We start from the raw sequence: 24,664 nt of genomic DNA on the forward strand, positions 1-24,664 counted from the left end.
ATGTGGTTATTGTTAGCTTCCGAGATCATTGTTGCATGCTATACCATGAGCTGGTATCGCTATGCACTAGAAATCACTAATCTCATGCACCAAGCCACAAAACACATTGTTAACAAGCAGATTGCTGTTTTGGTCTTCCTAACAGTAACAGATATACTCTTCACTCATACTACCTGTAACATATGTTGGAGACACTGTAATAGAGGAAGAAAAGGTCCTTACTTACTGAATAAAAGAATAAGTAGAAAGATGTACCAATGTTTGGTGGAAATTCTAAATATTTTTATAGTATGCTCCCCGTATAGGCAAATCGCTCTGATTGGATTAAAATTACGGGAAACTGCTCTGATTTGCTTTTGGAGATTACTTGTCCAAATGGCGGGACATTTAGAAAATTGGCGGAATTTCTGTAAACTTGTATGGGTTGTTTTAAGGTAGGTAAAATGATGGTTGGGAGCTATGCGCTTAAAATGTTGAGAAATTTGAAAAAAAAAAAAAAACAAAAAAAACGAAGAAATTGTTTAAATATATGACATGTTTTAAAATAGGGAGAAAGGTGATCAAAGATGGCTGGTAATTTATAGGCATAGTATTTATATCCACGTAGTGAAGAGAGAATTTCACTATTTATCAATCAGACGATACAGCTATTTAAGAATCGAGGCGAGACCGAGACTATGAAGTCTTGTCTTGTCTAATTACCATTCTAAAAGACAAATAAAAATGTGTTGAACTTGCGCGGCTCCAGTATCTTCAATTGCTCAACCTGGCACAAGTTTTTTTTTTTTCTATAATTCAAGAAGTGTGCCACAAACAGTCACGCATATGTAGTGTATAAACGTAGTATTCATTAAATCTTGTTCGATCCATGCAAAGAACAGGAACTTCTATTACCTATATCTATATACCGATAGGATGTAAACGAAATAGACTTTGTCTGTCTTACCATCACAGGAGAATGGCTGAACTGTTTGAAACGAATTTTTGAACACTCGTACTTAGTACCTAAATTGTACTTGATTTTTGTCATGTCATTTTTATTAAAATTCGTATCTGGTTGGTTTAAAGGGACAAGTTTTGCCGATAGGTGTCATTACAGTCTTCGTATCTCTTTCATGTATTTTTTATCGTTCACGAAAATTCACGACTTCTTTTACAAATTTCAACCTACAGACTTCTAATTTTTAGGGAAGGAACTTCATAACCTAATGGAATGGCTTGATTGTTGAAATGGATATCAAAACCTTTAAAAATGAAACTGTTTCAACAATAAAGAAAATTCTTTAAAAAATCGGCACGCATTGTTGTCTTCGATAGATTATGAATTTCCTTCTCTAAAAATTAGAAGTATGTAGGTTGAAATTTGTAAGAGAAATCGTGAATTTTCGTGAAAGATAAAACATACATGAAAGAGATACGAAGACTGTAGTGACATCTACCGGCAAAACGTCCGTTTACACCAACCTTAATGAGGAGAGAGAGAGAGAGAGATGTTTCAAAATTTATGCCTAAGATTTAAAGTATCTCACAAGCCCTTCAAGTTAGGCAAATGAAACTTGATATTTAAAAATCTTACTGAAAATAAACAGACACTTATCTTAGTGTTTTCAAAAAAATACGCTGTAATGTGGGAGGTGTAATAGTGAATAGTATGTGAAGAATGTGATAATATAGTGAATACTTTGTGAAGAATGTGTTAATATAGTAAATAGTCTGTGATAAGTGTAATACGTAGTAAAGAGTCTGTGAAGTTTTGCATGAGTCGACGGTATTTGTGTTGGAGAATACAACTGTGCATACTATAAGAAAAGCAAAGAATAATATTTCGTACCATGAAGATAATATATATTTTATAAAGTAATTTGAAGTTGTGTGCATATACACTCATGTCCAAAATTGTTGTCGCATGACTATAAATATGTTGTTGTAGGAATATAATTTGATAACGAATTCGCCAGGTATTTTTTATAGTGTTAGTATGTGTATAATTGGTAACGACATGTATGTCGCAAATATTATGTCAAAAGAGCAGTAAATAAGAACAATAAAACGAAAATAAACCTTTATTGTCCATTTAGCAACATTTTGTTTTACTCTTTCTAATTTCGTGTTTATAATTCTTTTCCTATGAAATTTAGCACAAATATACATTTCTAGATTATAGCTACACATAGTATCAGCACTAAAAGATCCCTGCAAAATCATTATCAAATTATATTCTCATAGTTCGACAGTGCGACAATAATTTTGGACATGAGTGTACCTGTGCCCGTAAGTAAAAAGTAGCTTAGTTTTGGGAAGTAGTGTTTTAATAAGTAAAATTAATAGCAGGAAACAGAGCAGACGCACATCCATACATTTTTGTTGGGAGGGGTCAAAGGTTTGCGGGGCTCCAATAATGCAAGAAACTATGTTCATAGTACCGAACTATGTTCATGTGTTATTCTACAGCCGAATAAAAAACGACAAGTAATTTTTAAGTACTGACACCTTTTCTATCAGAAAAGAAATAGCACAGATGATGAGTAAGGTAAAATCTTTCGTCTATATCAAATATTTATCTGCTAAAATGCTATCGTTTTATTAAGAAAGTAAACAAATGTATATCAAATTACGAAGTTTTGAGTGGGAGGGTCGGGACCCAATGGACCCGCCGTGAGTGCGGCACTGAAGGAGGGAAATAGGGAAATTTCTATATTTTTCTCCACATTCTATGCCTCACCGGAGAACGGGTAAATAATTTGAAATAGATTTTTAAATATAGTTATTGTACCTATCTCTAGCATAGTTGCTGTCATGACATTTTGATTAAAGTGCGTATCCTAAGGGGGGTAAGGAAGTTCAAAATTTATGCCGCAAATAGAGTTTCTCTCGGGGTTCTCAAGTAAGGAAACTGAAACTAGGTATATACATTTCTTATTACAAATAAAGGCCACTTTTCCCAGCACTTTCCAAAATTCCGGTTGTAAGAGGAGAAGAAGGGGGGGGGGGGGTATTTTCCTCCATATTGAAATTCATGGTGACTGTTTGGTTGAGTTAGAGTTGAGTTGAGTTGATTTTAATTTAGCGCTCCTTTCAACAGCGAGGCTATATGAGACGTGGACCTACTGATTAGCGTGGAGTCCGAACCACTTAACATTCCTTTCACCAGTGAAGATATATGAAGGTTGGTCGAAAAGTAACCTCCGATTGATTAAAAGAGAAACACCATAGTAAATAAAAAGAATGTATTATATACGTCTCAAAACTACTTCTTTGCTCTATTTTTCAACATAGTTTCCATAGGCATTCAAGCACTTATTATATGTCTGCACTAGTTTAGAACTTACATCAGCATAAAAATCTCCCGCCTACGCCTTGAGCCAGCCTGTAACCGCATCCACAACCTTGGGAACCTATCGCGCACAGTACTTCCTGTAGCCTAACCTTTGTGTCACTACGTCATATAACAGTCCTGGAAATTTATGGAAATTCATCGGAAAGCTCCGAGATTGTGAAACTTCGATTTTCACGAACTTTCCATCAATTTTCTAAACGACTTCATCAGTGACCACTGCTGACCTGCCACTCCCCCCTTTGTCATGAATATTTATTCGTCCACTTTTAAATAAACGAACCCATGAATAGTTGCTGCCGAATATTATTTTGCCGTAAGAAAACGTATAACAGTTCGTACCTTACACTTGACGGGATTTTTTTTATTGCAGCACACATTTTGAGACATTACAAAAGCGGAACTAGTATGAGACAACCTTTACCCTACCACAGCTGGATGTAGACCGATCCACCGTGCACGTCTGTATAAAGATGGTAGCGTTGCGTTGTCCCCACTACTTCACGCACGGTGACCAAGCGGATGTTAATTTCCGAGCGCGCCTCGTATGAAACATAGACTTACAACTTAATGTGGGATCCAAATCAGTTGAGCTCCAACCTCAAAACGACCCCGGGTCTACTACGCCAAAGGCGCGTATGCTAACGTTATACTCCGCGATGAAAGTTCGAATGGTGTCTGTTGATTGTGAACCCAAATCACGGGCAAACGGCTGACCAGTTTGAAACAAAGTAAGTAGGTACTTGAAGCTGCTCTTTTACTATATTACTTCGACGGAAGAACGTATCTTAAAGTGTTCAAAATGTATACCAAAAGACACTCTTATGTTTTTATCATTACGCTTTCATTGTGTATTCTAACGTGCGCAAGGGATTCAAATATTTTCCCCGTGCTAAGAACGGATATTCCAGTTATATAATTACATAAGTAACACCTTCACTAGTAACTAGTTTCTCTTTTTGTGGACGTTCTGTTTTGTCTTTTCGTATGAGCACTCCCCACCTGTAACAAGAGGTTTTAAATAAAAATAAAGAACATGGTTTGAAACTGAATATAGGTGTGATTCATTATGTATAACGACAGGGACACCAACTGAAACCCCAATTACAGTAATAATAATAATAATAATAATAATAATAATAATAATAATAATAATAATAATAATAATAATAATAAAACTTGTTACTGAGATTGAGAGCCCTATGGCAATATATTAAAACTAGCAAAGGACTTCATGAATTATCTGCAATACTTTATACTTTCTCTTTCTATAATTTGTTATAATATGTAAAATTTTATACAAGTTATAATTGGTTTCCATACTTCTTTGAGTTAATTTGCATGATTCAGTAATGCATTACAAACAGTGATTTATTTGTGGATTTTGTAGAACGGGGAAATATTTATAAAGGATTGCTACTAAAACGTGAAGTTGAATTATTGTACTTTATAACATATTATATAGGTTATGAAAGGCGTATTTTACCTGGGAAGACTGAACTTAGAGACAAAGAAGACAAAACTTAGAAGGGCGGAAATTCCCAGGCTTTCCTGCCTACAAATAAATCCCTGATTACAAAGAAGGATCACAAACTACTTTTACAAGGCCGATATTTCTGGGGTTTCATATGTTATAGAGGAATTAGGCATGTACGGTAATTTTAAACACGGAGTTGGGAACTGTGCAGTTTCAGCCACTCGCCACCCACGGCGCTTGTAAGTAAACACAAATGGCGACTAGTTTGGAAAACTGGTTTCGCAAAGAAGTCCGCTCAGTTATTCGATTTCTGTGGGCGAAACATATGACCGCGGCTGAAATACACCGGCAGCTGGTAGGGAAGTAATCAGGAGGAAATGGCCCTGCACTTGTCACTGAGGGCCTTATCTTCCTTCACGACAACGCGCGCTCGCATACAACCCAGAATACCACGACGCTGCTGTTGAAATACAAGTAGTTTCACTGGGATATCACCGACCACCTTTCCTTCCTAGAGCCTGGACCTCGCTCGAAGCGACTTTCACCTCTTTTCGCATTTGAAAGAACACCCACAAGACCATCGCTTCGGTACAGACGAGGAGGTGAAGCATAATAATAATAATAATAAAAAGTAGACAGAAATTGTGATTCCGATTAGAGATGGAAACATTGATGAACATTGCTGCTATAGGTTATAGTGCTGCCATCTACGAACTTACGTGGGATATTTTGACCTATCGAACCTTGTAGTGATGCAAGGTAATTTGCCCAGTTATATCTAATATGGTTATTCAGTGAAATTGTTTCGAAATTGTGTCGTGAAGATGTAAAGATATCGAGTGTATTAGGGTTTGTATAAGGAACCGAGAGCATTGTCAGTGAGTGATTAATATTCACTAATTTCTAAATTATAACCTTTTTTTATTTGTATTTTTTTGGATAACTATTCGGTGAGTATTGGTCGCCCACTTGGGAATGGCCCTGATTCCTATTAGAGTTAAAGTGCATGTAATTTGTAGTATTAGATTTGGTAATATATTTCTGAGTAATATTTTGAATCTAAACGTAGCCTCTAAATTTAATCAAGATTATTGAATTTATTTTTTATGAGTTGTTATATAAATGTTAATTTTCGCCTTCCGACAGTGAACTGTGATTGCGGAGCAATTTCACAAAGAAATCGGTTTGTTAGTTGTTATATATTTATATGCTGTTTGTTGAATTATGTATTTGTAATAATAAATTGTCTATCAGTTGAAACTGATTCCTTATAATTTGAAACAATTTAATAAACCTTTCACCAACCGTAACCACTCGGAAATGCAGTGTACTTGTCGTTCCTTTGACATGATTGCTGCAGAGATGAGACACTTCGTGACAACGTGGCTTGAACACGCAAGGACAGGATTTCTACCAGGAGCTAATCTTCAAACTTATCCCATCATGCGACAAGTACCTCAACCGACATGGAATAATAACTGAATGTATCCGTAACATCTAATGTATGAATCATTAATGTATGTACTATTTGTTGGCTATATGGCTGTTTGAAATAATACATACACGTTTCATTCCAGGCTTTGTAACCTTATTTTTTGAACACTCCTCGTAAGTTCAGTTAAATTACTATGTCCTTAGACGTACCTGCCAACAACCTGGTAACACGATAATAATTTGTTCTACTTGATTCGAGGATCAAGAAGTTAGAATGAGTCCATTACAATTCAGACGACAGAGAAGGGAAATGTTTATACACTTACCTGGCTCTACGTTATTCCACATGATGTCGACAAAATCATCTCTATCTGGCCTGGTGTGTTCATGGAACAATCCCAGAGCATGCATCATTTCATGTTGCACAGTAAATGTTCGTACACAGTTTTCGCTTAAATTAAGATGCTGTGGTCCTCCTATTCTTCCAATCACAGATTCACATTCTCCGTTCTTTGTTATTATAACAAAATCGGACTGATTGGTTCTTGGAATAATTTTCAAGCAGGTTACTTCATGAAACTTGTCCAAACTTTTCTTAATGGTGTTTACTTCTTCAGGGGCTAGTTAAAAATACGAAATATAAATAATTAATTACTTTTGCTGCTATAATTTATTTCAACCAACTTAAGTGGATTACTTCAGATTCAATGATAACATCTTACTAAAATCAAATTCCGCAATACAGAGTGGTCCAAAAGTGTGGAAACACCCAAATAAAAGACAAGATAATTGCAAAAGTAACATTGCACACTTTTAGAACATTTGATGTTGATGTCCAACATCTTGAATTCTGTCCGTCATTCTGAATTCACTTTTGTTTTCTATTATGTTATGATTCCTTAATCTCATCTGAAATTTTCTTAGCAAAATTAATGTCCTATTTGTTTTTGTTCCATCACCTACCATAATGAAGTTATGACTTTTCTTTTTCTTGGTATCATTTTAGGTGACCAAGATAACATGGCTATAGCACAGGCAGAACGCATTGAGATCATTTTGATGTCAGGAGAGAGAAGCACAAGGGTTGTAGTTGATTATTTTAACAATTGTATAGGGCACCCATTAGCCATACAACAATAGCGTAGTTGATTAAGAAAATCAAGGAAATAAGGTCCGTAGCCAACAAACCAAAATCAGGCAGACCATGCACGGGAACCGATGAAAAACGTCAATAGTAGTGTCGGCAGCATTTGCAAGAGTCCGAATCGAAGCCCTCGTTGTTTGTCCCAGGAAAGTGGTGTTAGTCGCACATTCATTATGTGTATGTTTTGTCCCTGGATAAGTGACACCCCTATAAGCTACAAGTGCATCAGAACCTATTAGAATCGGAATGGGGAATTCGCAACAGAGCAAATGCACCAAAATTCCCGTTTCGCCTACGACATCTTATTCACAGATGAGGCCAACTTTTACGTTGTTGGTGAGATGAAAAGAAAAACAGAATGTTCTCTACTGGTCGGACACCAATCTCCATTAGTGTGAAACATCTGTTAGTATTCTTGGAAAAGTAATGGTGTTGTATGGTGTGTGTATGGAACCCTTGCTGTGGGTCCTTTGTTTATCAATGATACTTTAACAGTAACAAAGCACTGTTGGACTAAGATATCTTGCCATCTGTCTTATCTGAAGACGAGACATTTCATGTCTTCTACCAAAACGATTATGGAATTATGGAAATGGTTTTCATGAATATTTAGATGTGCAGTGTTGGGGGAAAAGTGCTGGAATAAGTACACACATGTCGAAGTGAAAATGTTTTAAAGAAGATAAAAATGAGACTGTATTATGTGGATTGTTTAGATTAAAATTATATAGTTTTTGCTATGATGTATTGAGTGTTTGTTCATGGTTATATATTTTATAAATATGTTTTTGTTTAGATCAACTTTTCATTGGAATTATAGATTATATTAAAGTAAACATTCATATTTACATTTTGGTAATGATTGGTTTAGTGGAATGTGACATATGTGGAAAAATTTATATGTTGTTAGGCCTAACTTGTAAAGCCTAACATTATAAGAGAACTTTGCGGCTAAAGTATATGATGCAGCACTCACCAAAAAAAAAAAAAAAAAAAAAAAAAAGTATAACATGCAGTTTTCCAACTCCTGGACTGGCAGACATGGTGTTATGGAGTCGGTAGGCAGGCTTCCCTGACCTCACTCCCTTAGACTTTAATCTCTGAGGATATCAAGTTCCTTGTATATTCAGTGAAAATCCGGGATATTAAACACCTAAAGAAACGCATAACAAACTCTTGTGTAAGCATACTTGAAAGAACTTTGAGCAAGGTTTTGAATGAATGGGAAAAAAAGAATGAGACTCACAATTCAACGGAATGGACAACACATCGAACACTCCTTTAATCGGGAAAAATGTTTGGTACGTGACTTTATGAAAAAAAAAGAGAAAACAAATAAAAGAAGTTATAACTTCGTTATGGTAAGTAATGAAGCATAAACAAACACAGAATTGAATTCCTGAACAAAATAATTTGTCGTCTTTTTAAGAAACGAAAAAAAAACTTACTCCAGAGTAAACTACCCCTTGTAGATTTTTCAGGACAAATGAATTATTCCATATATTTTTGAGAAAACCGTCTGGAAAAATTTACCCCAGCAATAAATTACCCCTCGTAGACTTTTTTAAGACAAATGAGTTATTCTACAGTTTTTTTTTTAGAAAACCGTCTGGAAAAACTTACCCCAACAATGAATTACCCCTCGTAGACTTCTTCAGGACAAGTGAAGTATTCCACATGTTTTTTTAAAAGAAAATTGCCTGGAAAAACTTACCCCAACAATAAATTACCCACCGTAGACTTCTTCAGGACAAATGAGTTATGCCATATTGTCTGATTATTAGTGAAGTGTTTATTTATGAAATATGGACAACATTGCCTGATTTTGTTGACAAAATCGTTCGGAAAGACCTTACTCTAAGAATAAAAATGTCATTTAGGCTAAGGTAGACAGAGATTCAGACAAGTGAATGATGATGATGAAAGAATTAATTTAATGTGAATGTGGAGGAAATGGGAGAACCCAGGAGAAAACACGAGCATGATATTGTCCACGACAAGCTTACTTTGCCGGGAATCGAATCAGGGAATCCCTGCAACCATAGTTAAGGACTCTACCACTTTGCCACCGTGCTCCCCTCCTAGAATAAACTGGGGCCACAGGGGCTGAGTGGTAGAGCATCTCCGGAACATGGGGTCGTTGGTTCGATCGCAGCTCGCGCCAAGTGAGCTTTGTGGTTGACAAGCACCGTGTGCGTGGGTTTTCTCGGGTTCTCCCGTTTTCTCCCACCTTCTTCATTCATTTCTCATCATCACCATCTCCGTTAGCCTACCCGGCATAACCGTGGGTCGTAAAACTCAGAGATTTCATTTCATTTTCATTTTCCTAGAATAAATTATTCCTTGTGTACCATTTTACCAGAAAAATCTTATACCACATTATGTGGTTGTTAATGGGATATTGATATATAAAATGAAAACAAAATCGTTAGGGGCATTTTTGAAAAATTCTCATCTTTTTAATTTCACCTTTCAGTAAAGTACTCTTATTTTGGGGGAAGGCAGGAGGAAAATTCAAGAAAGCTCTGTAGAGTCACTTATAAAAGCCTTTACACGTAGCCATACATAAATAATAAATTGCATTTTGTCGCGTTTGTTTTATACTGGTGTATGCAATTACCTACATATGACGTAGAAGTCAAAATTTAATATCAACGCCACGTATACAAAAAAACATACAGACAGAAAATAATACATCTATACGCTTACAATAAAGGCAAAAACAAAAATGTTACTGTACTGAACTGTTGCCAGTGGTGCTCAAGTCAACAGATATGGTGGCGCCCAAAGTGTTAAGTTTAAAATTTGATGAGGATACGTTAAACGGTAAAGCCTTTAGGTGAGTAAATGTGCTTATATGGGACGAATGGAAGGAGAGATATTCAAAAGTAAGTGTCCTGGTATGTAGGGCCATCCGTTGAAATTTTGAATTCGATCTTTTCGCGATCACCATACCTCCTTCTCTTCTATCGTAGCTCGATTGTGAAAATAGAAGACTTTAGAACTTGAACTCATCTCGTAATTCTAACGCACACAGGGATGGCTCTACGATAAGTTCAATAAGTGAATTTGCACGGAGTTGCAAAATTTGTCATAACTATATTATTTAAAATAAATATTTCTCGTTGGAAACAGACTTCATGATGGTGGTAGTTAAATTTACTAATCAGACCTTCTAGTTGAATACTACATTCATAAATCATGTATAGGTGGCAATAGTTTAAGGTCACATGGGCAGTGGCAAAGAAAATGGTCAAACAAATCACAGGATGAATTGCTAGATTGTTGTTAAATACAAGAACTCAATTCTCAAACAGTAGCGAACACCTGTTCCATTTAGTTAGTTATCACAGTTTTGATATGAAAACTAGTCTTGTCTTTGTCACAAACAAGTTCCTTATCATTCAAGATGGAAACAAGTCTTTTTTTAATTAACAGATGTAGAAAGAGAATCAGGAAATAAAGATTAAAAAGCCAGTTACACTGGAATTGCAAACTGATATATTGAAATTAAAACCCAATATAGAATTCTATAAAAAGGGTACAATCTTCCCTCTGCAGGTGTGTTTGCTTTATCTTTCACTAGCATAATTGATAATTATTTAAAGGGGAAAAAAAAACAGACACAACGAGATTACAGCCTATTTGTAGTGTTTAGAACTTTCTGAGTGCGATTGCTGTTTTTCTCCCCTTCTTTGCTCCCTAAAATTTGAGAAAGATCTGGAGAAAGGGGGCTGCAAATGATACCATTGCATGGGGCGGCAAATCACCTAGCGCCGGAACTGAACACACACACTTACCTTTTGGAAGTTCATTGTTCTAGGTGGTAGGTCCTAGTAAGTAGTCTTTATAGACTGAAATAGTGTGACGTCACTTTCTTTTCGTTGCCATGGTGATCGCCATTTTATTTACTAAACAAGTAGTCTAACTAACTAACTAACTAACTAACTCTATGGCCTATGGAACCCGGAGGTTCAGTGCCGCGTTCACAAAAGCTCTCCACTGACTTCTATCCTTAGCTAATTGGATCCAGTTTCTACTTTGTATTCCTATCTCTGCGAGATCCATCTTAATATTATCCTCCCATCTGCGCCTAGGTCTTCCTAATGGTCGTTTTCCTATGGGTCTACCAGTCAAGACTTTGAAAGCGTTTCTACTTTCTTCCATTCTAGCTACATGACCTGCCCACCTAAGCCTCCTAGACTTGACGACCCTAACAATGTTGGGTAAACCGTATAAACTATGTAGTTCCTCGTTATGAAGCTTCCGCCATTCCCCATTCTCGTTCCTCTTGGGTCCGAATATTCTTCTCAGGATCCTGTTCTCAAATACTTTCAGTCTATGTTCTTCCCTCAGAGTAAGCGACCATGTTTCGCAACCATACAGAACAACAGGCATGATTATCGTTTTATATATTTTAAGCTTCAAATTCCTCGACAGAATTCGCGACGACAAGAGATTTTGAACCGAATAGTAACACGAATTCCCTGCTTTTAGTCGACATTTAATTTCTTCGTGAATATGATTTTCGTCTGTTAATATTGATCCTAAATATTTGAAAGTATCCACTTTATCAAAAGTATTATTTAATATTTTAACGCATCCACAATTTGCCGTATTACGGTCCCGACGCACTTCCATGTATTTAGTTTTCTCTGCATTTACTTGTAAACCCATGTCCCTGCAAGCGTTTAATAAGATCTCTGCATTTATTTCTACTGTTCTCCTATCATCCCCTATTAAATTTACATCATCAGCATATGCCATAACCTGGTGAATGCCATTCAACTCTAGGCCCTGGTTGCTATCTTTGATTTTCCTTATGGCGTATTCCAGCACAAAGTTAAATAATAATGGCGACAACGCATCTCCCTGTTTCAGGCCATTTTCGACGTGGAAGCTCGTGGAAAAAAATTTTCCTACCCGGACTTTACTTTGGGATTCACTTAAACATATCTTAATTAATCTAATTAGCTTTCTCGGTATTCCAAGCTCTGTAAGAACGTTGTATAATGTTTCTCTCCTAACCGAGTCGTAAGCCTTTCTAAAATCAATAAATAGTTGATGTACCGGGGTATTGTATTCCCACTTCTTTTCGAGTATTTGGCGAATGGTAAATATTTGGTCGATAGTTGATCGATTTCGTCTAAATCCGCACTGATAATCTCCAATAATTTCATCTGCGTATGGGGTCAATCTTGCTAACAGAATATTTGAAAGGATTTTATAGGATGTTGACAGAAGAGAAATGCCTCGATAATTATTACAGTCAGTTTTGTCGCCTTTCTTGTGAATTGGAACAATGATTGACTCTTTCCACTCTTGTGGCAATTCTTCCTTGTTCCAGATAAGGAGAATGAGTTTGTGTATCTTGTTCCACAATTTTTCGCCTCCAGCTAAAATTAACTCAGCCGGAATTTCATCTACACCCGGAGATTTGTGTTTCTTTAATTTCTTTATAGCGGCTTCCACTTCTATTCGATTGGGTTCTGGAATATACGGTTCTGCGGTGTGTATCTCCTTTTCTCCACGCACATTAGTTTTTGGCTGCGTGTTCAGCAAATCGTCAAAGAAATCTTTCCATCTATTTAAGAGGCTATCCGTATCAGTGAGAACTGTTCCGTCAGATTTCTTTAATATATAAGCACGAGGTTGATAGCCTTTCTTAAATTCGCTGATCCCCTTATACATGTCCCGGATATTTTTATTTTTACTATTATCTTCAAGTTCCTTAATTTTAGCTTTCAAAAAATCCCGTTTCTTTGTTCTAAAAGTTTTGGAAGTTTCCCGCCTGATATCTGCGAAATTTTGTGTAGTTGTTTCATTCGGATTTTGTAGCCACCGTAATTTTGCCTGTTTTCTCTTCTCTACTAGTTTAATGCATTCTTGGTCGAACCATGGTTTGTTCCTACGTATTTCCGCGTGTCCCAATTTTTCTATTGCTGAACTTTTAATGCTATCTCTAATTTCAATCCAAGTATCCTCAACACTAGTGCACTCCGAGTCTTCTAAAACCGAGAATCTATTCGAAACTTCAATCTGGTATTCCTCTCTTACCTTGCTCTCTTCTAATTTCTTTAAATTAAATCTCTCCGTTTTCGGACATTGAGGATTACATTTATTCAACGATAATCTCTCCCGTATTATCGCTGCTACCAGGTAGTGATCAGTGTCACAATCAGCCCCTCTAAACGACCGGACGTCAATTATGCTAGATTGTCTTCTTCTATCTACTAAAACGTGATCAATTTGATTATGTGTTTTTCCGTCTGGTGATGTCCAAGTGTATTTATGAACGTCGCGATGTGGGAATTTTGTACTCTTCACGATTAGGTTTTTGGATGTTGCAAAGTTCACGAGTCTAACACCGTTGTCATTACTTTCCTTATGCAAACTTTTGTTCCCTATAATCGGTTTGAAAATATCCTCTCGTCCTACCTTCGCATTGAAATCCCCTAATAGAATCTTCATATGGTATCGCGGGAGTTGGTCAAATATCCGTTCAACTTCTTCGTAAAAACTATCTTTTATATCGTCACCCTTATCTTCAGTTGGAGCATGTACATTTAAAACAATAATATCACACCACCGTCCCTTAAGAGTAATAAAAGAAAGTCTGTCAGTAACAAATTCAACCCGTTTAATTGCTGGTAATATTCGTTTGTGAACGAAAAACCCTGTTCCTAACTGGTGATTTTTATTTCCTTCCCCGTAAAAGAACGTAAAATTTCCGGAATTCTCAGATCCATTTCCTTCCCACCTAACTTCCTGAACTCCTACTAAGTCCATCCTGTATTTCTCTAACTCACTAGTTACAGATTTTAACGCGCCTGCCCTATAAAGACTTCTAATATTCCATGTTCCAAATCTCATGTCCATTTTCTTTTGCTGATGTCGTGCCAAGTTATCAGTCCTTGTCCGAGGCTTTTGTGAATGTTTCTGAACAAGTACCTTTTTTTACAGGATGAGGGTGTTAGCCTTACCCAAACCCCCAAGCTGGAGGACCACTCCTAGTCGTCTGTCCGCGACTGCTTATTCAGTATATTCGCAGCTAACCTCTATATCTAGAGGCCTTCTCCTCGATCCGCAACCTGAGGACGCGCCATGCCGTGGTGACAGGAACCCACGTTACTAAACAAGTAGTCTAAATACCTAAAGGACCTAAATGCAAAGTGAAAATATTGATGAAATATTTCGGAATTGCAAACATTAGAATGAATGAAACATTTATGTTTCTTTTTAAATATTTCTAATCAATGAAACTAAAAATAAAAAAACATAGAAAAAGAAAAATATACTAATCTTTGTTCATAATCAGATATTAACCTTAAATAATTCTGGAAAATTTTTGATTCATTAATATAAGTATCACAACATTGCATACGTGAACAGAATTAATGTTTAACAGTTGTTTAGAATATACATTGAACCATTCATAATGAGATATTTTCTTATTGTACTGTTTGTAAATGCTTTTTTTTTTTTTTAAAAAAAAAGTTGGTAGGTAATATAAGAAAAAATCTGACCTATATCCACTGATGTTCCGGATTGAAAATTTCCAAAGGCTTTCCTTTTTTCCCTTTCTTTTGTAGTATTGAAGACATTCATATTGTGGACTTCCATTATCAAGAGTGAACATAAGGAAAGTAAATGTCATAATAGAATTAACATCGGGTGAGTTCGCCAATAGTCGACCGCTGAAAAAAAAAATCTTACTTCTGAACACTCATAAAACGTGATGATTTCATAATATTTGACAAAAGTGAATTGTTTTTGCTTCATTTGGGTTCTTTTGTACCATATCGTGTGTTAACTGCTCACTTTTAAAATTTTTCAATGACATAAAAATACGTTTTACGAAAACTTATCAAAATTTCCACTTGTCGACCATCATCATTCAGTAGTCGACCGCATTCATGCTATTAGTCGACCGCGCGCAATTTCTATCGTTTCTATCGCTTAGAAGTAATTGATTGCGTTAGATGATGTTTGGGAATTGTATTATTCGTGAGATTTGAACTTGACAAAACGATGATACAGATTTTATCTAATTTTCTTAAACTTTTTCTCCTTAGTGGTTATAAATTAAAGGATTAGGCTATCAGGGTTTCATACATAGCAACTTTATTTAGAATAATGGATTTGAATATTAAATGGTTCTTCCACGTGAAACAACATTTCCCTCCTGCGTTATATGCACACGTTATCTTATCCCTTATTATAGCTTTACAAATTCTAAAGAAAGTATGACCCTAGTAGCAAGAAAGCTTTCGGCCATTTGGCGCGTGCTTGGCTTTTGGCTTTCTACGCTTGCACTTCAAACGCATACTTTCATACAATCTGCCTTTTGTCGTACTTGCAAGCGATGCTTTAGACCCTTCGCAGAGCGTCATAGCTCACTGGCCGTCCATTGGCTATAGACTTGATTTGTAAAACGCTTGGGTCAAGCTTGCATTGAACACTGAATGCAAGGTTGCCCCCATGTAACTTCGTTACTGGAACCCAGCTTGCGACATGCTTGCACGTTTTCCAATCAAGCTAGATGTAAGCTTGACCGACTTGTAATTCAAGCTTACAGCAAGCGCTTTGCAAGTTATCTCCACTACTAGGGGAGTCACTATTTAAAAAAAAAGAATCCTACGTGATCACGTTTCCCCCGTGTGAAATAGATTTCTCTCCCGTCTTAGGTTTCTCTCCTGTGTTACTTGAGTACACCGAGTTATCTTCTCATATATGATAAGGTTTCTCTTCTGAGTTACTTGAACACATTGAGTTATCTTTTCATGTAATAACAGTAAGTTCCTCATTGTTTGTTCAAATAATTTATATACTATACTCTGCACACACGAACAGCTTATCTGCGAGATCTTAGCCAGCGCTACATCGAAAATGGAAACATTTATCACATTCATCGCAACCCACTAGTTTTTCCTCACTATCCAAAGCAAAATGGTTAATTATCACTCCACATCCTCTGCATATGGCTCTATCGTCATAGTAAATTACATCATTTTTATTGTGATGTTCTACAACAGCAGTTGTTCTACTGTTCTTCTTCGATCTTTTCTGAGGGTTTTCCGTCTTGTTGCTCTTTCTTGCCGTTCTTTAATCTCTGTTGCGTTTCTTTTCCTCCTCTAGTTTCTTCTGTTTTTATTGTTTTGCAGTCTGTACTCGGTGATATTATTCTGAGCTAATTGCAAACGGTATCTTCTCTACTTTCCTCTTAGGTTTTTTGACTGAACTCTTGGGCCAGAACAAATGCTTTTTAAAAGTTGCCGTTATATATTTATTGGTCTGATAATTTTAGGTGTTGTGATATTCTTCTGACTTGATTCACTTGGTCCAGCAACAACATCGCCTTCAATGTCCTTTGTTTCTTGCTATGCTTCTGGTATATAAGCCAGAGCTTCTGTAGGATGTTCTTTGGGAGAATAAGTATATTGCTGAATATCCTTCATAGGTTCAGTTCATTCAGTGGAGTTGATGTGTTACGTTTCTTCTCATTTGATGGCACAAATTCTGGAATAGAAGCTCCCTTTCTCAGAATAATTAAAGGTCTCTCTGATTCTGTTGTTGAAGCAGACATACAACTGATTTGGCACAATACTGATTTCCTCTTTCTTCTGTACTGCAATGGTGTCTGATTCCTCAGGTTTCGTTGGTAGAATAGGTGCTATATTCACTGTTACACTGGGATTGGCTTCAGCAGTCAATGACTGAAGAAGGTCATTTAGTAAATCCTGACTAACAGTAATAGTAGATTGAGGCAAGTATTCATTGTTATAATCAAATACAGGGATTTCACCAACTACAACTTGGTCATCTACTGATAAGCTGGCATTTTTATCATTAGTTTGTAGTGTTTCGTCCATCGGCTTTTCTGCTGGAAGTTTCAAAACTTCAAGGCCTGCGCTGAAGTTAACCTCAGCCTTTTGAAGTTCATCCTTGTACACAGTAATAACTTTTCTTGCAGTATGAAAATCTTCTTCACTAACGTTTAGCCGAGTGGAAGTACTCTGTTTTTGCATACACTCTTGATGCATTTTGTGTACTCAACGGCGTCAGGATTGAAATGATACAATCCACTTTTGCGAAATACATTATTGTTGACGGTGTAGCTGCTGTTACTAGGACCTCTGCAATAAGTGGTGCAAACTGAACTCTTGTAATGGAAGATCAATTATGTTCCGATAGATAGCTTGCGAACAACGAATTTCCAATTTGCTTTTAACGCCTTGAAGACGGATACATCGCATGGTTGCAAGATATGCGTTGCATGAGGGTATAGGGCATACAATATGATCTCGTTGTTGTCAGAAAATGTGTTTACTTCATAAGTTAAGTAAGTTTTGTGATCGTCGATGAAAAGTATTACAGGTTTGGGTACATCGTAATCTAATAACCATTTGTTGAAACCATTGGCGACCCACTCAAAGAATGTCTCGCTAATCATCCAGCCAGATTCAGATCGTTCTACCACAATCGACGAGGGAATATTGAACACAATGTGCCTCATGCAGAGTCGTTTTGACGTATGATTAGTCATACTAAAGGCCTGACTACTGCAGATAACACATGTTAGTCGAACGCTTTAGTATTGCACTAATCACACGTCATAACGACTCTGCATAAGGCCCAATATCTCTGAGTACTCGCGACTTGTATGGATAAACAATAGTTGGAGCAACCGTTTCCCTCGAAGCACTAAACCTCCCTAGAAAAGTAAGCGTTAACTTTTCTTTATCTTGAACCTCATAAATATTCTTCCCGCCCTTTGATCCCAAAATTTTCCCGGATGATGTTTATTCTTTTCTTATTTATTTATTCTTGTTTACTTTGTTTATTCTTTTCTTTTTGTAATGTCCGTTTTTATTAGTTTTACTGTGTAATTTTATAAGAAAAGTATCTGTAATACCTATTGTAAAGGGAGCAATAGCTCTGTAATAGGTAATAACGATAAATAAATAAATAAATAAATGATGGGCACAATTGAAAAGAAGATTCATACGAGTTAAAAATTCTACGTCGATCTTCTAGAATGAAAAGATTGTTCGTACTGGTGAGGTAAGTCTTAAGATCTTGGCACGTGTGCTAGCCATTAGGTCAGCTAGGAGGGCTTCTTGTTCTTGAGAAAGAAAAAAAGAAATTGGTTCCACATTGAAATAGATTGTCGAAAAAAGAAACTTTCAACTAATGTTACTCAACAAATTCTAGTTAGCAAAACGCAAAACTCTGTATCAAACAGTGTGGTCGACAGCTCGCAAGAAATATTCCAATAGTCGACCAACATGAAGAACAGGCGGTCGATTTTTAGAATATGTCACGAAATTGAAAATTTTATACATGCATGTTGAAAAAGAGGCCTTAATACCATACAAGAAATAATTTGAAGCAATTTAGAGCACTCTCAAATAATCCAATAATCGACCACCCTTGGTCGACAATTGGTTTGTATGGGAAAGGAAAAATGCCAAATTTCGACCACATTTTAACGCGTATTTTTTCATTTAATACTTTCCAGTTATTGACAAATTATGCTGGTACAGCTTCTAGACTAACTTAGTTATGTAACTAAAACATTTCTTACCTCACGTAGTATCTATATCCTCAGAAAAATGAAAAACAACAGGAACACAAGATTCCCATTACACGCTGTCGTAAAGTGCGCACTTCAGTCGTAATTCTACAGATACGTCGATATTTATTGGTCGAAGACGACCAGCTAAACAAGGGAGAGTTAAACAATGAATGTCATTGGTAGTATATGATGCAAGCTTTATCATGAATAATTTTTCGCTCCAAAAGACCATGAGATATATTTTATATAGACAATAGTAAGCAAAAATGGTCGACTATTGGATGGCGGTCGACTAGTGGCGAACTCACCCTCGTTCTAAAAGTTTTATTTTAATTGTATATTTTTAGTTTTCGTTGTGCCGACAGTTTGCCAATCTGCACGTTAGAGAGTTTATATTGTGTATAATTGCTTCTTAACGTGTATTACACAATAATGATGTTTACATTAATTCCTTATCACTTAAAGATGTAGCGCTTTTAGAAATAAGTTCCTTAGATATTACCCTTTCTTTATGAATTTTCTTGATTTTATTCGTAATTTCTATATTCTAAATCTGTAGCCTTTCTCACCAACTTTATCGGTCGTAAAACATTTTATAATTACAAATAAATTTACAGGAGTTGTCCTTATTTGTTCTAGACTTTAAAATACAGCATTCGCTTCACGCGTTTGTATAGATAGATAGAGAGAGAGAGAGAGAGAGAGAGAGAGAGAGAGAAAAAAAACATGGTGATCACCATGGTCACGGAAAGGAAATGGCGACATCACTATTTCAGTCTATTAATTTGTAATAGATAGTAGAAACTATATAAATGTTGATATACCATCTTTGTCACTGGCAACTTTAACTACGGAGGTATACAACTTCCAAATTTATTAGCGGTTTCGAGATTTCGGTGATTATTCCTTAGTGATAGGCGCGATACCGAATCTGACCACATTGTATTCCATGAATTAGCGGTCACTGTCAATAATGGTCGAACGGTACAAACGTGAAGCGCGCACTACTAATTTACCTGACTGACAAAATAATACAGTCATCTTTCTTAATGTCTATTTCACTCTTAATAGGTAGTACCACATTCTTTCAAAACTTCTCTTGTTTCGTTTCCACTTGAAACTTGGTTAATATAATATAAAATACGAATTATGCACTTACAATGCGTTCCGTCAAATTCATAAGGAACCACGCCATCTTCCCAACGGAAACGCTCTTCAATCTGACCCACTCTGTACATGCGTTGGTCAACATCCACTGTTTGACATACCGGTACTGACTCGTCATCCAAAGTAGTACTGGTAAGAAATTCTGAAGAATTTTCTGTAAAAATAAAATTACTTGTCTTAAATTATTTTATATTTAATACTGATTAGTAGCGGCAGTGGAAGTTTGGTAACGTAAGTGCAGGTTGGGGACGTATTAGACAGAGTGAAACAAAAATAAGATTATGCACATATTTAAAGAAACTGTACATAAGGATACACACACGTACCTGTAAACTTTGGATGTGTTCAAGAAAATATCTAAGAAAATCTAAGTGTGTAAGAGTATGTATTTCACAATGTAAACTACTTAAGTACAACAAGTACGAGAGATTTTATAACGACATTCTTCTGTTGAATGGAACCATGGCCTTAAATTCTTCAATGACATCTTCAAAATTTATGATCATAGACTTTTCAATAGGAAGCAACATGAGCCAAACAGAAAATAAAAGATTCAAAACTGATGAATTGTTGTAGGAAAAATGAAGACCAGAGTTAAGGTGGATCACCACCTTGAAGTCAGTACATACTTTAGCTAATTTCCTTAACTACTACGCAATCAAAGATTACATGTTATAAATATTGTACTATAAGATAAAGTTATGTTTCAGCTACAACACAAGACACTGATTCACTTGGTTGTGTCTTCTGATATCGAAAAAGGTAACAAATAAAAGAAAATATGTAATTCGTTTACAATGAGCACACAAGATGGCACTTGCTGTTAGATCTTACTAGAAGTACTCAATTTTATGAAATGTTTATTTGAATGTATAAAGTACTTTAAAGTAACGATCTTATTACGAAATAGATATATTGCTTAACCGTTTTTCGTGTTATGTTTCACATTTTATTTAAATATTAATTTACATTTAAGGAAATTAATTTTAAAAAGAAACTTGCACAGAACACCATAATGCGTTGTTGCCAAATTTGTACGTTTAATTCTTGGATTCTAGCGTTGAAGTTCGAGAAGTGGAACTTACCTGTAAATTGTGGTAAGGGTCGAAATCTGATTTCTCCCGTAAGTATCCAAGCAGAATTCCATGATTACTTCCCTTATTATCTGGTACCAGTAAACACTCGGCACTACCTGGCAACGCCGTACTATTTAAGCACTGTTTAGCATAGCACCAAGGGCGAGAACACCTAGTGATCCACCTTAATGTGGGTGCAACTGCACCCATTGCATACACCCTGAGGCCGTCTATAAATGACAACTAATGGGAGGAAGTCACATCAGTTAAAAATGAATAAGATTTCAACATTAGAGCTATCTCCAAGAGTTAGCACATACTTTAAATTTTCTCCCTTAGATTTTATGACAAAATGTTTTTTTCCGATCTGACTTTACTGAATTTCGCCACTGATTGCTAAAGTAATAATAAACATGGAGATAAAAAATAATATAACATTAAATCTGAATTCTGTACATGGATATGAGAACATATGCATTGCTTTGCTACTGAACATATCACTACTTTGAGAACATCTTAATTTGAAAATGGACATTAAAAAAAAAAAAACTTTTTACACTATATTACTATACATTATACAGAGTGGACCAAAATTAGGTGTACAGTCCTGCATCGATATATTAATTTATTAAGATAATTAGTTCTGTTTCAAGCTTGAAGTATGGGTGAAAAGAGGATAAGAATAAATAATAAAGAAACTAAGTCACTACTTGTATGGACAACAGTAAATAAATTATATAAAATGCCATTAGCCGGTCAGTACGGGACATTTATACCTACTTTTGAACCACCCTGTATATTACACTAGATATCAATACTTCTTATACAATATTAATTTACATATGATTTACTTTATCATAAGCATTGTTTTCGTGTGTAAATGCGAATATGTATGCCTAAAAGCTTATTTTTTAATGAAACGTCACTTGTGAACTAGGAAATATATATTTTTTTTAGTATATTGGAATGTTATTCGATATTTAGTTCCATTACACAGGACGTCTCTAAAAGTCTCCTTCAGATTTCAAAGAGGCTACAGTTTGAAAGATGGAGTGATCAAGTTTTGTTTGGTTGGTAAGAGATGCCACTAATGTACAGGAGCGACGCACAGTTTACATTTCCCATGAACCATAAGTTAATTCGCACACTCCCGTGAGTACTCTCAATACTCACATAGGCGGATCCAGGTGGGCGAATGGTCGTTAATCCCTCCCAGAAGCATGGGCACCAGTGCTGGAAAGGACTAGTGTGAGAGAGGAAACTGAGAACTAAAATTCTATATAATTGTCGCGCAAATCATGCCTACATACAGCGTCTGATCAACGGACGTCGACTTTCCAAAAGTTATGCAGGTGCACGTCAATGGCGGGACGTGTTACCCTATATCTTTTCAGGAGTCTCGATATTTCATTGATTTATTTTTAATTAAAATTTTTTTATGAACATTATCATAAAGGGCTGTACTGTGATAAAGCACAATATGCAGGTAATAAGTTGGGGCTGCCCTAGCTCAGTTGGTAACACGGCTGACAAACGCAAGAGAAACGGGTTCATATCCGGGTTCAAACTAGAAATCTTGTGGGGGCGGCGCACCCACAAGATTATTTGTATGGGTGCCGGAGCCTCGGAGCACCCACGTAGTGGCGCTCATGCGTTTGATTGAGCATGTAAAGAAATAGAGATTACCAAACGTTTAGCTGCTATGAACTATAGGGAACGGATCTAAGGGAGATAATACTTTGAATATCCCAGAAATAAGAGAAAGCAGTAATTACGGTGAAACTAAGGGCAACACAAAATAATGGGATTCTTTTAAAAACAATCCTATAAAAACAAGAGTGATGGAAGAAAAACATTTTATTCATAGTCATAGAAACCTTAAAATTTGCCATTTAAGAAATATTTATGGAATTTATCATTTTTTTAAAATAACGTCCTTTAAATGCCGTCCTCCTGAACGAAAGCATTCTTGAAATCAGCTCCATAAGACAGACTCGCGTACAACATTAATGTTCTTCGGAGTACGAGCACCTCTTGGTCGTCCTGTTGGTTTCTTCTTTAGGGCAGATCCAGTCTCTTCAAAGTTATTAACCCAACTTTTTATCGCGTGTTATGATGGAACAGCACCATGACGTCCTAAGTTGTAAAAAAACGTCAGAACTCCCTCTGCACAGCTTCCAACTTATCAATGTTTTTATAAGATATTTTTATGGCTAAAGATATACCACATTTACTTGTTCCCTAGTCTTCTGTTACAAGCGCTGTTATCGGCTGACGGAATTCCACTCCCTTTCTCTCGCTTAGCCACAGCTGAACCCTTATTGGCTCAACGCGTGGGTGTGTGAGGGTGAGAGCTTTAGTTCGCATTTTTGCCACTTCTCAAGGCATTTTGGCAGCGCAATAACCACGCTGTTGCCCGTTCCACTGAGCCATTGTTACTAAAATGACAGTATTTACTTGCTCAAAGTCAGTGTCCACCAGTGCTGCCACCTGCTCGCGACTGCCAATACACATTTCAAAAATTCCCGTTATTCTATGTCACCCTGTATTTTGCAAAGAGTGAAAGTAAGCAAAGCAACATTAATCCATCAACCATTATAACCTGTATGCAAGGGAAAACTGTCTTAAAGAATAGAAACGAAATAATGAGATTCCGTAGTAAGGTTTCATCGTGTGCAGTGTATCTGGTTAGAATTAAGGTTAATTGAGGCATAATGAAGATAATGAATGAAGCTGCGACGTTAACAAAGTGGGAGGAAGCGTGAAGGAAAACCTACGCACACGGTGTTTGTCCATCACGAACCTCACTTGGTGCGAACTGGAATCGAACCAGACATCCCATGCACCAAAGATGAACATTCTATCACTGAGCTATCGCGATGCGGGTTCTTATAGCTAAGAGAAAAGTTACCGTACTTGCTTAGAACATTTGCATACCTTACAATACCTTATTTTACCACACAGAAAAGTTACCATACTCCATAAACCACGATGTACACAACAACCTGATTTTAGGATTTGTAAACTAACTGAACTGAACTAAACTAAACTGAACTTACCAATGTTATTTTTCCTTAGAGGAAGTGCATTTCCAATGATGATGAATGAGGTAAATAAACTCATTCGTACAAGATACATGAGATATAGCTCTTGGTGCAACATTTCTAAGCAAATTATGGAATACAGCGTCCTGTATAATGCATATATATATACCATACAGGATTTATGGACTTAGAGTGAAAGTATTTTCCCAAACAATTTGAAAGTATCATATAATTACGTTATCTCTAAAAACATTTCTGTTGATAACTCTTACAGTAGCTAATAATGCCAAAGGTTTACATAACAGCTCCGATTTTCAAATATCTTAACGGATAACCTTTATTTGAAAGGAAAATAAAATAACCCTTTGCGTGTATTTGATCTCTAGGTCAGAAACACTAAGATAAAAGAA

The 24,664-nt window shown here is 36.2% G+C and overlaps 1 protein-coding gene across 1 annotated transcript in view; it reads right to left on the bottom strand.

Annotated features, from left to right (window-relative positions):
- The window catches only part of LOC145660784 (hatching enzyme 1.2-like), a 36,462-nt gene extending 12,090 nt beyond the window's left edge, over positions 1 to 24,372 (bottom strand). Inside the window, exons 1-3 of the mRNA XM_081726192.1 lie at positions 24,270 to 24,372; positions 20,127 to 20,288; positions 6,572 to 6,865 (exon numbers count right to left, since the gene is read on the bottom strand). Coding sequence (XP_081582318.1) covers positions 6,572 to 6,865; positions 20,127 to 20,288; positions 24,270 to 24,372 — 559 coding nt within the window. The remainder of the gene's footprint in view (positions 1 to 6,571; positions 6,866 to 20,126; positions 20,289 to 24,269) is intronic.
- Positions 24,373 to 24,664: the final 292 nt, after the last annotated feature.

The sequence above is a fragment of the Thermobia domestica genome, chromosome 9 (genome assembly GCF_964235325.1).
Source record: "Thermobia domestica chromosome 9, izTheDome1.hap1.1, whole genome shotgun sequence".
Classification (NCBI taxonomy): domain Eukaryota; kingdom Metazoa; phylum Arthropoda; class Insecta; order Zygentoma; family Lepismatidae; genus Thermobia; species Thermobia domestica.